General features: G+C 40.7%; 1 protein-coding gene across 3 annotated transcripts in view; it reads right to left on the reverse strand.

Annotated features, from left to right (window-relative positions):
• The window catches only part of LOC130297699 (uncharacterized), a 55,776-nt gene that overhangs the window by 26,487 nt on the left and 13,046 nt on the right, over positions 1 to 16,243 (reverse strand). Inside the window, exons 2-6 of one of the 3 annotated variants that reach the window (XM_056550463.1) lie at positions 13,110 to 13,190; positions 8,023 to 8,135; positions 5,760 to 5,871; positions 4,392 to 4,493; positions 593 to 712 (exon numbers count right to left, since the gene is read on the reverse strand). In XM_056550463.1, the coding sequence (XP_056406438.1) occupies positions 593 to 712; positions 4,392 to 4,493; positions 5,760 to 5,871; positions 8,023 to 8,110 (422 nt within the window). In that variant the 5' untranslated portion in view covers positions 8,111 to 8,135; positions 13,110 to 13,190. Of the gene's footprint in view, positions 1 to 592; positions 713 to 4,391; positions 4,494 to 5,759; positions 5,872 to 8,022; positions 8,136 to 13,079; positions 13,191 to 16,243 lie in introns of all 3 variants that reach the window. The other 2 variants (XM_056550464.1, XM_056550462.1) reach the window with 2 other exon arrangements.

Genomic DNA, 16,243 nt, shown 5'->3' on the forward strand with positions numbered 1-16,243 from the left:
AAAAATAAAAACTTAAAAAAAAATACATAAATGAAAGAATCAGCAATGCATCACAGCAAGGATGGGGTGACACTAAGCACTGAACTGCTGCCGCTGAGTTGAGAAGAAAGCCTTGATTTGCTACCTTTAAGGGACAGAAAAGATCCTCTGCAGAATGGAGACAGGCTCACAGATTGCAGGTACACAGTCTGGCACTGAACTGCTGCCGCTGAGTTGAGGAGATAGCCTTGATTTACTACCTTTAAGGGATGGAAAAGATCCTCTGCAGAATGGAGACAGGCTCACAGATTGCAGGTACACAGTCTGGCACTGAACTGCTGCCGCTGAGTTGAGGAGATAGCCTTGATTTACTACCTTTAAGGGATGGAAAAGATCCTCTGGAGAATGGAGACAGGCTCACAGATTGCAGGTACACAGTCTGGGCTTTCTCTCTCTTCTGCACATAGCAGTAGCAAAGCCCCAATCCCAATGTGTTTGGTCTTGGTCTGTCTGTTACTAGAGACAGTCTGAGGCAGCGGACAACAGCAAAGGGGACAAAAAGTGACCAATACAACATCAAGCTACCACTAGAGCCCTTTCTCATTATACTTACCCATTTACACTTGCAGTAATGCTTAGTGTATCTTCTAACAATTCCCAATTAGAATGGCCATTCATGACATTCAGATTCAAATTACACCATATGCTAAGTTTTACAGTAAATTTCTGAAGCCTTGAAAACAGAAAATAAAAGTCAGTGCTTATTAACCCATTGTATAACACTGATGAATATTATGGCAGCAATCAATGAAGAAAATACATTCAATTTAATATTAGCAAAGATTACATTTGGTCATTGGATGCATATTTTGCAACTTATTACTGTTTAGTTTAGCAGATTTTTTTGTTAAGTCACAGTAAATTCCAATAGTTATCATCACTATTATTATAATTATTATCATCAAAATTATTATTATATTGTTGTAATGTTTTGCCACTATAAAAGGAAAGGTTCCAGGAGGCATCTGCCTACCGGCTTAAAGGGGGATTCCAGGAAAAAACTTTTTTTTATATATATATCAACTGGCTCCAGAAAGTTAAGCAGATTTGTAAATTACTTCTATTAAAAAATCTTAATCCTTTCAGTACTTATGAGCTTCTGAAGTTAAGGTTGTTCTTTTCTGTCTAAATCCTCTCTGATGACACATGTCTCGGGAAACGCCCAGTTTAGAAGAGGTTTTCTATGGGGATTTGCTTCTAAACTGGACGTTTCCCGAGACAGGTGTGATCAGAGAGCACTTAGACAGAAAAGAACAACCTTAACTTCAGAAGCTCATAAGTACTGAAAGGATTAAGATTTTTTTTTATAGAAGTAATTTACAAATCTTTTTAACTTTCTGGAGCCAGTTGATATATAAAAAAAAGTTTTTTTCCTGGATAACCCCTTTAATTGATAGATCTATCCCTATAGCCAAATATTGAGGGATCTATCAATGAATGAGAATAGAGATGAGCAAACTTACAGTAAATTCGATTCGTCACGAACTTCTCGGCTCGGCAGTTGATGACTTTTCCTGCATAAATTAGTTCAGCTTTCCGGTGCTCCGGTGGGCTGGAAAAGGTGGATACAGTCCTAGGAAAGAGTCTCCTAGGACTGTATCCACCTTTTTCAGCCCACGGGAGCACCGGAAAGCTGAACTAATTTATGCCGGATAAGTCATCAACTGCCGAGCCGAGAAGTTCGTGACGATTCGAATTTACTGTAAGTTCGCTCATCTCTAAATGAGAAGCTGCCAGGGACTGCTCCGATGACTCCTGGTATAGACAACATGAAAGTGTTGACAGCTTCCCTTTAACTATGCTAAGCCAAATCTAGTTTAAAGGAGATATGCAGCGGAAATTTTTTTTTCCCCCTATCCGCAGGATCAGCGTTTGATCGTGGGAGGGTCTGACCATTGGGGTCTCCCGTACGAGGCCTCAGGTCTGCTCCTCTGATATGCATGCCGTACTCAGCACGGAAGCTGCTCAAAACACGCCCCCTCCATTTATATCTATGGGAGAGGCAGAGACACAGCGTTGTTGTGTCTTTGCCTCTCCCATAGAGATGACTTGAGGAGGCGTGTTTCAAACAACCTCCATACTGGGTACAACACGTCATTAAAGGGGTATTCCAGGCCAAAACTTTTTTTTATATATCAACTGCCTCCGGAAAGTTAACCAGATTTGTAAATTACTTCTATTAAAAAATCTTAATCCTTCCAATAGTTATTAGCTTCTGAAGTTGAGTTGTTGTTTTCTGTCTAACTGCTCTCTGATGACTCACGTCCCGGGAGCTGTGCAGTTCCTATGGGGATATTCTCCCATCATGCACAGCTCCCGGGACGTGACATCATCATTGAGCAGTTAGACAGAAAACTTCAGAAGCTAATAACTATTGGAAGGATTAAGATTTTTTAATAGAAGTAATTTACAAATCTGTTTAACTTTCCGGAGCCAGTTGATATATATATAAAAAAAAAGGTTTTGCCTGGAATACCCCTTTAAGGGGATACTCCGCTGCTCAGCGTTTGGAACAAACTGTTCCGAACGCTGGAGCCGGGACCTCGTGACATCATAGCCCCGCCGCCTCATGACATCACTCCCCACCCCCTCAATGCAAGTCTATGGGAGGGGGCGTGGCGGCCGTCACGCCCCCTCCCATAGACATGCATTGAGCGGGTGTGACATCATGAGGGGACGGGGCTATGACGTCACGAGCTCCCGCCTCCAGCGTTCGGAACAGGTTTTTTTTTCCAAACACTAAGCAGTGGAGTATCCCCTTAAAGGAGCTGAGCCCGGGCCCCATATGGGAGATCTCTAGGGGGTCCCAGTCGATATCTTCACAAATCTCCTGTGATAGTAAAAAATACATGGAAGCAGTTCAGAGAAAAAAATAAAAATAAAATATATTATATATATATATATATATATATATATATATATATATATATATATATATATATAAATTTAGAGGTTGAATTGCTCACACCACTAAAGAAATTATATACCGAGGTGGCCTGTGTTGCACGTACCCGTCGTGCCAAAAATGGATTATATGGATAAAAATGGAAAACAGTCCTCTAGGTTTTCCATATATATATATATATATATATATATATATATATATATATATATGTACAGTGGTCCCTCAACGTACGATGGTAATCCGTTCCAAACGAACCATCGTTTGTTGAAACCATCGCATGTTGAGGGATCCGTGCAATGTAAAGTATAGAACAGTGGTCTACAACCTGCGGACCTCCAGATGTTGAGCAAACGACAACACCCAGCATGCCCGGACAGCCGTTGGCTGTCCGGGCATGCTGAGTGTTGTAGTTTTGCAACATCTGGAGGTCCGCAGGTTGTAGACCACTGTTAGTGGAAGTTGTACTCACCTGTCCCCGCCGCTCCGGACAGTCATCGCTCGTCACCGCTGCCCGGGATGTCGCCGTCCATCGCTGTCCCCGAGGTGTCCCCTACGCTCCGGCAAAGGCCTCTGCTTCCCCGGCATCCTCGCTCTCCGTCGACCGCCATCACGTCGCTACGCACGCCGCTCCTATTAGATGACGGGACGGCACGCGCAGCAACGTGATGACGACGATGGAGAGCGCCGGCGATGCAGGGGATCCCGAAGAGGACGCGCCGGAGCCCCGAGGACAGGTAAGTGATCTGCGCTGCCGGATAGCCGTTTATGCGATGGCCCCGACATACAAAAGCATCGTATGTTGATGCTGCCTTCACCATGCGATGGCCTCTGAGAGTGATCATATGCTGAAATGATCGTATGTCGTAGCCATCGTAGGTCGGAGGGTCACTGTATATATATATATGCTGCTACAACAGGATGCCTATACAATTAGATCCTGTTGCAACTGATAAAAAAAAGTGTTTGAAGACACGTGGTCAATCGAAAAGAAAACAAGTTCTTTATATTACCTTGTAGCTTCAGGTGGCCGGATTCTGATGTTTTTACTTTCTTGCTACCTTGATTCCTGAGATACAGTAGTTTTACTATTCGATTGACTATACTTTTCATTGACTGCTCAGGTGGGTAGAATCTTTATTGCAAAACAGGGTGTGTATGCTAGGCTCAGGGGGGTGGGTCTGATTTGGGGACTGAAGGGGTAGCTCGTATTCACTTTCCTGGCCTAGCATTCACATCCCATTTGGCAATAAATTTCCCACCCATCTGACACTTCAGGAAAAAGTATGGAGAGTTAACCAATTAGTAAAACCCCAATATCTATGGAACTAGAGGCATAAAAAAAAAAGGTCAAAACTCAGTTTGAACCGGGGCACCTGAGATTACAACGTCATTTAAAAAAGGAGTCAATTTTTGGGCTAACCACAGGCCCTATTTATCTGATACTTACTCCAGACAACTCGCCATAACTGTTAATTCAGCTCCTATTTGAAATCCATTAGTAGTATTACGGACTTCAGCTGTATCAATCTTTACATCCAAAAATGCAAGGCTGTAAAAACAAACAAAAAAATGATTTGCATTATTCCGATTGTGACAATGCTATGTATGTGTGTTTTACTTATCATTATTCCAAAATTAAACCACCTTTTATGCTGCTTTCTTTCTTTCTTTTTTTTTTTACTTTATTAAATTACATTTACAGCATACAAAATGAGTGTTGTCTCTGGCTTTTCCCAGGTTGAAGTGCAGCCGAGACATTACATCACTAGTCGGGTGTTGAAAGGGAGTATGGCAGAGCTTCAATGGGTGGAGCGACCGCTGGGTGGAAAGGAGATCATTCTCCACAGGGCTGCAGGGAATTGTAGTTTCAAGCACAGCATGCATAGAAGAGAGCTCAGCTGAACTGCAATGGCTGGGGTGACTGATGTGTGGGAGGGAGAAAAGTAACCTCACACTCACAAACAAGGGATCCTGGGACTTGTAGTTATAGGGAATGAACTCCAACAGGAAATAGCCATTTCAGAAAAAGAAAGCAGCAGCGTTATGGGGGAATCACAACTATTTTGCCCCAAGACAAGCACGGATCCTTCGTAGTCATGCCCATTACTATCTGGCAGGTAACAAAGTACTTTATGGTGAATAACCCCTTAAAATAATGAATCGCTTGTAGAACGGCTTATGTCGTTTATGAGATAATTATTATTTTTGGGGGGCTTTTACATGGGCAAGACAATCCAGCAGCTTTTAGAGTGCATTTTAACTCCATATGTACTGGCAAGGAAGCACTGAGAATGATTGCACATGTGTAAGGAATTCCACAAAGGAAATAGTGCCATTCTTAGATTACTATACCTGAAGTAGGAGGAGATAGGAATAACCTACTCTTGCAAAGAGAGGCATGTTAGATTATGAAAGTTAATGCACTGTGCCCTTTGGGCCTTAATGATCAAAACGATTTGAGCTAAATTTTTATAATGTTTTAGTTTGTTTAATGTTATTGTTTGTCTCTTTGTATTCGTTGCTATGATTACATGGAGTATCCTCCATATACAAGATAGCAACGTAATAATGTGTACCAAAGCCAGATGGTCAACAGTCTTGATGAATTTGCCGACTTTTGACTAAAGTGTAACAGCTGGGTAACATGTTTTGTGACCACCCCACCTACCATACAAATATCTGTTGTGAAATTTTTACCCCACTCTTGACATAATAATGTCCATTAAAACATATTCATAATGTCTTGGGATTTTTCCTTACTCAAAGGGTAAATAATTATCTTTACTTTCTATTCACACTGTAACTCATTACTTACTTTGATATAGTAGTCAATAGATTCAGTATAGATGACAAGTCAAGTTTTTGTAAGGAGTCAGGTTTGTATGTAGTAATTTTAGTAGAATGTTCAGTAAATGTTTTTTTAACCACTGAAAATGATACAAAAAAATACAGAAAATTAGTTTATTAATTTAAATCGTCAATTACTTTCTATAATGATTAACATAAAATAAAAAAGGACTAGGTAAAAAAAAAGAATAACTAAATAAATATAAAAGCTATACTCAACCTCACTGATCTCCACCAATGCTGCCATTCTGACACTGTCCCATTCTACTGATCTCTACTTCCCTGTATGGACACACAAGAAATGGCAGGGACTACCCACTCAGCCAATCATTGATTGGAATGGGTCACTACTAGTTACCAGAAGGACCTGCATCAGAGCAGGGCCGTTTTAATAATAGAATCAAATGGTTAATTTTAACAGGGCCCACTCTTTGCTGGTCACGTGGCAGGGCTGACTTGTGGCGGCATAGCACTGGGGATCCTGCTGTGCTCCCATGCCCATAAAATGGTTTTCCATCCAGAAACCAAGTTGGTTTAGTTTCAACATAAATGCCCAACTTGAGTAGAAGGCATATAAAATCACCATGTAGAACAGTAAAATAACCACGATGATATCAAATCGAACTACCAAAATATCAGTAAGAATAAGTGTATATTCGCAAAATATTGCATAAAGTAATTTTTTTTCTCTGCTCAGATCTTGCAAATAAATGAACACCAGATGGAAACCCTTAAAGGGGTACTCCGGTGGAACACAAATTTTACAAAAATCAACTGATGCCAAAAAGTTAGACAGATTTGTAAAAATGACTTCTGTTTAAAAATCTTAGTCCTTCCAGTACTTATCAGCTGCTGTATGCTCCACAGGAAGTTGAAGATTTCTTTTCTGTCTGACCCCAGTGCTCTCTGCTGACATCTTTGTCCGTGTCAGGAACTGTGTCCAGCGTAGGAGAAAATCCCCATAGCAAACCTTTGCTACTCTTGAGAGTTCCTGACACGGACAGAGGTGTCAGCAGAGAGCACTGTGGTCAGGCGGTAAAGAACTACACAACTTTCTCTGGCGTATACAGCAACTGATAAGTACTGGAAGGATTACGATTTTTAAATAGAAGTCATTTACAAATCTGTTTAACTTTTTGCCACCAGTTGACTGAATTTATTTTCCACCGGAGTACCCCTTATAGGTCGATCAGTGGAATCAGTTGGGATCCATTAGTGTCCATGATGCAACAGACCTGTTCAGACACGCTGATGTGTTCTTAGCCTTAGCCCTGGTTCAAAGAGCTAAATTTCTGAGCGGAAACAGGCACAAAAATTCACCTTGGAATTTCTGTTGCAGCTGAGTCCCATCTGCCATGAAAGTTCCCATTTAGGCCTCCACTTAAAGGATTGATATGCCTATTCTTTCAACGGAAACCCACTGGGAAATTCATTGCAGTCTATGTAGACTGCGCATTTCCAAGCGATGTTTTGCCGGCACCCACTGACTGTGGAATTTCCACCAGGAAAATTTCCCGGTCGAACATTATGCCAAGTGAACATAGCCTAAGACTCTTACAGAAGGTATCCGTTAACTCTGAGTGCTCCATATTCTCCCCGGTTCCTTCTTAGACATCGCGATCATCCCACGTGGGCAAGACTCCAAGATTGGCAACAAACCAAACCACTATGGGCATTGGTTTCACCATGTAAAGATCACAAGACAGTTATACTTTCGACACAAGACTGGGGCAGAAGAGTGCTAGGAGACTTCCAATGACTAAAAATTTTTTTGGAGCGCTATGGTATGTAATTTCAGAAATTATTCTTGGTCCAAGCTTACTGATGTAGATGTGATAATCTACGGTATCTCAGAAGATCACTTTTGAATGTGTTTCCCATTTATTGGTAAAATGTGAAGAACCTAGGTCTTCGAATTTGGACCTTCAGACGTTGCAAAACTACAACTGGCAGCTTGCCCGGACAGCCGTTGGCTGTCCGGGCAAGCTGCCAGTTGTAGTTCAAAACATCTGGAAAGCCACAGTTTGGAGATAACTAGTGTTAAAGCCCTTGGGCTAGGTTTTTAATGGGGCACATTTCTTTTATTGAGAACTTTATGCTAATAAAATTGAGGATAGGCACTGTCAGTACGCAGTTTATCTGTCCCGCACACCGACAACCTTCTACGATCAACTCTATAACAATAGAATATCAAACCGGCACATTAAAAACACATAATGACTTATGCTTACCATTATTGTTGGAACACGGGCAAGAACATTGTGAGTTGACCGAACTTGTGGCAACCGCCAACAAAACGAACGCCCACAAAAACATCATTTTGTTTGATTAAGGGTCAGCGGCACTAGAAAACATAAATAGTATAGTAGATAATGTAGAGTAGTACAAAAAACATAGATAATGTAGAGTAGTACAAAAAACATAGATAATGTAGAGTAGTACAAAAAACATAGATAATGTAGAGTAGTACAAAAAACATAGATAATGTAGAGTAGTACAAAAAACATAGATAATGTAGAGTAGTACAAAAAACATAGATAATGTAGAGTAGTACAAAAAACATAGATAATGTAGAGTAGTACAAAAAACATAGATAATGTAGAGTAGTACAAAAAACATAGATAATGTAGAGTAGTATAAAAAACATAGATAATGTAGAGTAGTACAAAAAACATAGATAATGTAGAGTAGTACAAAAAACATAGATAATGTAGAGTAGTACAAAAAACATAGATAATGTAGAGTAGTACATAAAACATAGATAATGTAGAGTAGTACAAAAAACATAGATAATGTAGAGTAGTATAAAAAACATAGATAATGTAGAGTAGTACAAAAAACATAGATAATGTAGAGTAGTACAAAAAACATAGATAATGTAGAGTAGTACAAAAAACATAGATAATGTAGAGTAGTACAAAAAACATAGATAATGTAGAGTAGTATAAAAAACATAGATAATGTAGAGTAGTACAAAAAACATAGATAATGTAGAGTAGTATAAAAAACATAGATAATGTAGAGTAGTACAAAAAACATAGATAATGTAGAGTAGTACAAAAAACATAGATAATGTAGAGTAGTATAAAAAACATAGATAATGTAGAGTAGTACAAAAAACATAGATAATGTAGAGTAGTACAAAAAACATAGATAATGTAGAGTAGTATAAAAAACATAGATAATGTAGAGTAGTACAAAAAACATAGATAATGTAGAGTAGTACAAAAAACATAGATAATGTAGAGTAGTATAAAAAACATAGATAATGTAGAGTAGTACAAAAAACATACGGTAGATAATGTAGAGTAGTACAAATCCAGCTAGACCAAGAGAAGCCATCGTAGTACACACATATCAGTGGAACAGAGGACTAGAAAAATTGTAATCTGTAGTAATATATACAGTAGATTACAATATTTCTAGTCCTCTGTGCCATTGATAACCTATGATGGCTTCTCATGGTCTAAAGGGAATCGTATCAGGCTGCAAAAATAAAATGCTAAACCATATAGTTGTTACATGTCCTAAGGAAATGCCAATTCTTTAGGGAGAGAATCTTGACTTGTTTAAAGGGGTACTCCGGTGGAAAACTTTTTTTTTTTTTTTAAATCAACTGGTGCCAGAAAGTTAAACAGATTTGCAAATTACTTCTATTAAAAAATCTTAATCCTTCCAGTACTTATTAGCTGCTGAATACTACAGAGGAAATTATTTTCTTTTTGGAACACAGAGCTCTCTGCTGACATCACGACCACAGTGCTCTCTGCTGACATCTCTGTCCATTTTATGAACTGTCCAGAGCAGCATATGTTTGCTATGGGGATTTTCAGCAGAGAGCACTGTGCTCGTGATGTCAGCAGAGAGCACTGTGTTCCAAAAAGAAAATAAATTTCCTCTGTAGTATTCAGCAGCTAATAAGTACTGGAAGATTTTAAGATTAAGATTTTTTAATAGAAGTAATTTACAAATCTGTTTAACTTTCTGGCACCAGTTAATAAAAATAAAAAAATGTTTTCCAGTGGAGTACCCATTTAAAAAATTGTTTAAGTAAAAAAAAAAACTTATTTTTTAATATGTCATAAATTTAAACCTTATATTCATTTAAATCTGGGATTATCATTTGTCACAGAATTTCTAAATGGTTCTGAAACTATACAATGCCACCTTAGTCTTTCTAGCACAGCATTCCCAGTGTCTTCCTTACTTTAAAAGCATGAAATAAAATGATAAAAGTTATTAAATAATATATATAGTAAAATAAAATTAGACATAATTTACCGTATTCTAACAAACTATAATGCAACAATAATAATTCAATTACTTAACCGCTATACAATTGTACAACAAACATCAACTAAGTATAACATCAATATACGTTATAAAAACCTATATTTGATAAAATGTTATTACCTGAATTGGTTAAGATGCAGCTGATATTTTGATGCCCAGGGTTCCCTCTTTTTATACCCTTCAGCACCCACCCAGTTAAGGAAGTGCCCTAGATTTCTTTATGAGTACCTCCTTTTTTGCACACTATCCAAGTTAAATAGCTGTAGGCAAATACTGTAACGTTCCCAATTTTTTTGCAACATTTTGCTGCTACATTAGAAGCCAGGTTTGTCCATATTGGATTGAAATGGGCCATGGTGTCCATTTTTGAAAGGGCAAAGTAATAAGACCGAATGACCATTTATATGTATATTTCATGCAGAGAATATGATACATTAATACATACACAAGGACTTTAAAAAAAATACCACATGTAAAAGAACGAGTGGGGGCACTCATGGGATCGGTACTCTATAATGCCTATTAATTGGCTGAAATGCTAGGGTTCGATATACCTCCGTATGTGGCAGTCCAGGTATCCTTATACTTCGACCACCTACGGGGTGCACATTAGAAAAGCTGCAGTATCAAGAATGATTTAAAAAAGAAAGGCAGTATGCACTCACCGCTAGGCTATGGTCGTCAATCCATGGAGTACGGGGACACGGGTAAAGTCGGCATCTTCTAGAAGCGCTCGGAGGCTACACCGGTAGTATCGCGGGATTTACCCACTTCATCCGGCCTCCTAGGCCGGATGAAGTGGGTTAATCCTGCGATACTACCGGTCTAGGCCGGATGAAGTGGGTTAATCCTGCGATACTACCGATCTAGGCCGGATGAAGTGGGTTAATCCCACAATACTACCGATGTAGGCCGGATGAAGTGGGTTAATCCCGCGATACTACCGGTGTAGGCCGGATGAAGTGGGTTAATCCCGCGATACTACCGGTGTAGGCCGGATGAAGTGGGTTAATCCCGCGATACTACCGGTGTAGGCCAGATGAAGTGGATTAATCTCGCGATACTACCGGTGTAGGCCGGATGAAGTGGGTTAATCCCGCGATACTACCGGTGTAGGCCGGATGAAGTGGGTTAATCCCGCGATACTACCGGTGTAGGCAGGATGAAGTGGGTTAATCCCGCGATACTACCGGTGTAGGCCAGATGAAGTGGGTTAATCCCGCGATACTACCGGTGTAGGCCGGATGAAGTGGGTTAATCCCGCGATACTACCGGTGTAGGCAGGATGAAGTGGGTTAATCCCGCGATACTACCGGTGTAGGCCAGATGAAGTGGGTTAATCCCGCGATACTACCGGTGTAGGCCGGATGAAGTGGGTTAATCCCGCGATACTACCGGTGTAGGCCGGATGAAGTGGGTTAATCCCGCGATACTACCGGTGTAGCCTCCGAGCGCTCCTAGAAGACGCCGACTTTACCCGTGTCCCCGGACTCCATGGATTGACGACCATAGCCTAGCGGTGAGTGCATATTGCCTTTCTTTTTTAAATCATTCTTGAAAAAATACCAGTCATGGGTTGGCATGGCTGGATAATCCAAAAGCATATTGACACCACAAAGGATTGCCACTCATTTAGTAGATCTTCCTCTAGTAGATCTGGCCCAAGGGGGGTTTTAACGGTTCCCTTGAGCCCCTTTTAATTGTATGGGTGATTACTGATGTGAGGGTCACAGTATAATCATGTCTAGGCATCTCTAGTGGCTCTAGTGGCTTCAGGAATGAAGCTGCCTGTAGCCATAAAGATAGAAGACCACTGGAAACTGTGAGGGATCTGGGAGCTGAGGTAAGTATGCCTTTTTTTTTTTGTTCTTGTTTTGGTGATGGGGAAATCTGCCTACTGGAGCTTATCTTTAGGGTGAAACTACCTACTGAGTGTCATCTACAGGTGAAACCTACCTGCTTGGGGGCCTATTTACATGGGGAAACTATCTACTGTGGTGTCTATCTACAGGGGGAACCTACTTAATAGGGGGCCATCTGCAAGGGGAACCTACCTACTTGGAGGCCTATCTACAGAGGGAAGTACACACTTGAGGCTGTCTATGGGGGGGGGGGGGGGGGCGTTACCTATCTACAGGAATAAACTACCTACTGAAGAGTCAAATAAAGGGGGAAACTACTTGGGGCTTATCTGCAGGGAAACCTACATAAGGGGGCTGTCTACTGGGGTAAACTACTTACTGGGAGGGTATCAGCATGGGGGACCTACCTACAGAGAAACCTGCCTATTAAGGACTATCGGACTATCTACAGGGGGAATCTACCTACTGGGGGGGGGGTCTATATACTGGGGCACCTATATACTGGCAAAACAACCTGTTGGTGGAACCTTTATACTGCAGAAACGACATACTGGTGGCACCTACCTAATATAGGAATCACATATTAGGGGGACCTATCTACTTAGTGCAGTGACCTACCTATCTTTTGGAGAGACCTATTTACCCCTTCTCCCCAACTCACTTACTTACCCACTTACATGCGTGGGACACCAAGTGGCCTTATTACTGTTTGGGGCACTATGGATGTGGGAAAGGTAATGAGGGTGCTGGAAAAGTGTGGGTATCTACCACTGCATAGGCACTTTATGTGGGTATACTGGGTTTTTTATACTATTTATTTATTTATTTATTTATTTAATAACAGTATGGTGACAATATATGGCAATTGTGTAGTGGAATTGTTTTATTTTTTAACCCCTGCCCTTGAAAAAAATACTGTTTACACCCCGTCTGGCTCATCCATGTTGAATATTGGGAGGCAGGGCTGTAATAAAGGATCGGCAAGGGTAGGCGATTGCCTAGGACACCACCTAGGTACAGGCAGGAGTGGGGTGCAATTTTTTGTTTAAATGGTCTTTGTAACATTTTTGAAAAAACAATACAAGAAGATTCAACAAAGGTCAAGTATAAATAACAAAAAGAATATGCATTACACAGTGGTAAAGTTTTCGCTTAAGCATTACTTGGTGGGGAGCCAGAAGACATCACAGGGGGAGCCCCAAGGGCGAGAGGTAGGAGAGTATGCATTTTTCTTCATAGTGGCCCTAGAAACATATTAAAGAGTGTATATTTTCAGAATACTCCTTAAAGGGGTATTCCAGACATAGACATCTTATCCCCTATCTAAACAATAGGGGATAAAATATCTGACCGTGGGAGGGCGCCACTGGGATCTCTGTACAGCACCCACATTCTATGACGTTACGTGCTACCACTCCCCCTCCGTTTATGTCTATGGGAGGGAATAGGGGATGAGATGTCTATAGCCGGAATACCCCTTTAAACCCCTTCTGCTTATAGCCATACCTGGTACAAGGCAGTTATATTCATAAGCAGTATAGAACATTGTGAAAACAGCAAAAATATACAGATGTAATATACAAGTAAATGATTACAGCTCTGATCAGTTACTGGGTCTTGCCACAAGAGGATGCTAAATCGCTTTCACTGCTGCCCTATAAAATTGCTCTTAGAGACTAATCTGCTTTTAGGTAGCAAAACCCTTTTAACTTAAAATTCTCCTGGTCCTTAAAGGGTTACTCTGCCCCTAAACATCTTATCCCCTATCCAAAGGATAGGGGATAAGATGTCTGATGGTGGGGAGCCAGCCACTGGGACCTCCCGGGATCTCTGGCGTGGCACCCCAGTTATCCGGTGCACAGAGCAAACTTCATTCCGTGTCAGATGAGGGGGGACCACAGCCATCATGCCCCCTCCATTCATGTCTATGGGAGGAAGAGTGACGGCTATGTACTAGGAAGTTGGAAGCTATAAGCTTCTGTGTTCAGGATACCGCTGTGCTGGCCGGGAGATAGGGGATAAGTTGTGTAGGGGCGGAGTACCCTATTAAAAAGTATCTGTCATATCTCACACACAAAATAAAATAAATATATGTAAGCACCTAATCCTGATCACATATATTTAATTTTATGTGTCTAGCACCTATATTTCTCTCACAAATACCTTCTTTCTCACTTGAATAGTCATTTGTCCTCACTCTGCATGACTCATCTACCTCCCGAGTCTGCTGTGTTGTGCTGTGTCTCTTCATCCAATCAATGCAGGCTGATCTTTAACCCCCTCCTCCCTGTTTTAATGCTGTAGTCTGATAGGACAGGAGTGAGCACAGAGGAGTGCCGTCCTGCCCTCACTTCATGGACACTGTCCCTGCCTGTGCTTTAGCTGGGACAAAGATGATGCTGCAGCCGGATAGGATTATCCGGTCATTTTTATTTTATTTTTTTCATAAGCCTTGATTTTTGTAGAAAGGAAATAACATTTTCTTATGAAGTATATTAAAAAGGTTAAAGGTAAATCTCCCGTGGAGAATTTATTTTGTATTTTTACAAATTAGAGACTACTCAGGAATCCTATTTTTTTTGAGGTTGAGGACTCTTGACTTGAATGTATTACAGCTCCATGTTCTATGAAGTTGTAAAAGGGCACATAACCCTTTAACGACGCAGGACGTATATTTACGTCCTGCGCCGGCTCCCGCGATATGAAGCGGGATCGCGCCGCGATCCCGCATCATATCGCGTCGGTCCCGGCGCTCAACAACGGCCGGGACCCGCGGCTAATACCACACATCGCGGCGATGTGTGGTATTAACCCTTTAGAAGCGGCGGTCAAAGCTGACCGCCGCTTCTAAAGCGAAAGTGAAAGTGACCCGGCTGCTCAGTCGGGCTGTTCGGGACCGCCGCGGTGAAATCGCGGCGTCCCGAACAGCTGGCAGGACACCGGGAGGGCCCTTACCTGCCTCCTCGGTGTCCGATCGGTGAATGACTGCTCCGTGCCTGAGATCAGCAGGAGCAGTCAAGAGCCGATAATACTGATCACAGGCGTGTTAATACACGCCTGTGATCAGGATGAGAGATCAATGTGTGCAGTGTTATAGGTCCCTATGGGATAACAATGATCAGTGTGTGCAGTGTTATAGGTCCCTATGGGACCTATAACACTGCAAAATAAATGTAAAAAAAAAGTGTTAATAAAGGTCATTTAACCCCTTCCCTAATAAAAGTTTGAATCACCCCCCTTTTCCCATAAAAAAAATAACAGTGTAAAAAAAAAAAAAAAAAAACATATGTGGTATCGCCGCGTGCGTAAATGTCCGAACTATAAAAATTAAACCGCACAGTCAATGGCGTACGCGCAAAAAAATTCCAAAGCCAAAAAAAGCACATTTTTGGTCACTTTTTATACCATTAAAAAAATGAATAAAAAGTGATCAAAAAGTCCGATTAAAACAAAAATCATACCGATAAAAACTTCAGATCACGGCGCAAAAAATGAGTCCTCATACCGCCCTGTACGTGGAAAAATAAAAAAGTTATAGGGGTCAGAAGATGACATTTTTAAACGTATAAATTTTCCTGTATGTAGTTATGATTTTTTCCAGAAGTGCGACAATATCCAACCTATATAAGTAGGGGATCATTTTAACCGTATGGACCTACAGAATAAAGATAAGGTGTCATTTTTACCGAAATATGCACTGCGTAGAAACGGAAGCCCCCAAAATTTACAAAATGGCATTTTTTCTTCAATTTTGTCGCACAATGATTTTTTTTCCGTTTCGCCGTGCATTTTTGGGTAAAATGACTAATGTCACTGCAAAGTAGAATTGGCTACGCAAAAAATAAGCCATAATATGGATTTTTAGGTGGAAAATTGAAAGGGTTATGATTTTTAAAAGGTAAGGAGGAAAAAACGAAAGTGCAAAAACCCTGAGTCCTTAAGGGGTTAAAAGGGTGCTGTCAGATTCAAAAAAACTTTTATATGTTGTATATCTTGGCAAAACGGGTACTCCCGTGGAAAACTTTTCTTTTTTTTTTTTTTAAATCAACTGGCTCCAGAAAGTTAAACAGATTTGTAAATTACTTCTGTTAAAAAAATCTTAATCCTCCTAGTACTTATTAGCTGCTGAATACTACAGAGGAAATTATTTTCTTTTTGGAACACAGAGCTCTCTGTTGACATCATGAGCACAGTGCTCTCTGCTGAAATCTCAGTCCATTTTAGAAGGAAATCCCCATAGAAAACATATGCTGCTCTGGACAGTTCCTAAAATGGACAGAGATGTCAGCAGAGAGCC

The sequence above is a fragment of the Hyla sarda genome, chromosome 13, assembly GCF_029499605.1.
Source record: "Hyla sarda isolate aHylSar1 chromosome 13, aHylSar1.hap1, whole genome shotgun sequence".
Taxonomy (NCBI): domain Eukaryota; kingdom Metazoa; phylum Chordata; class Amphibia; order Anura; family Hylidae; genus Hyla; species Hyla sarda.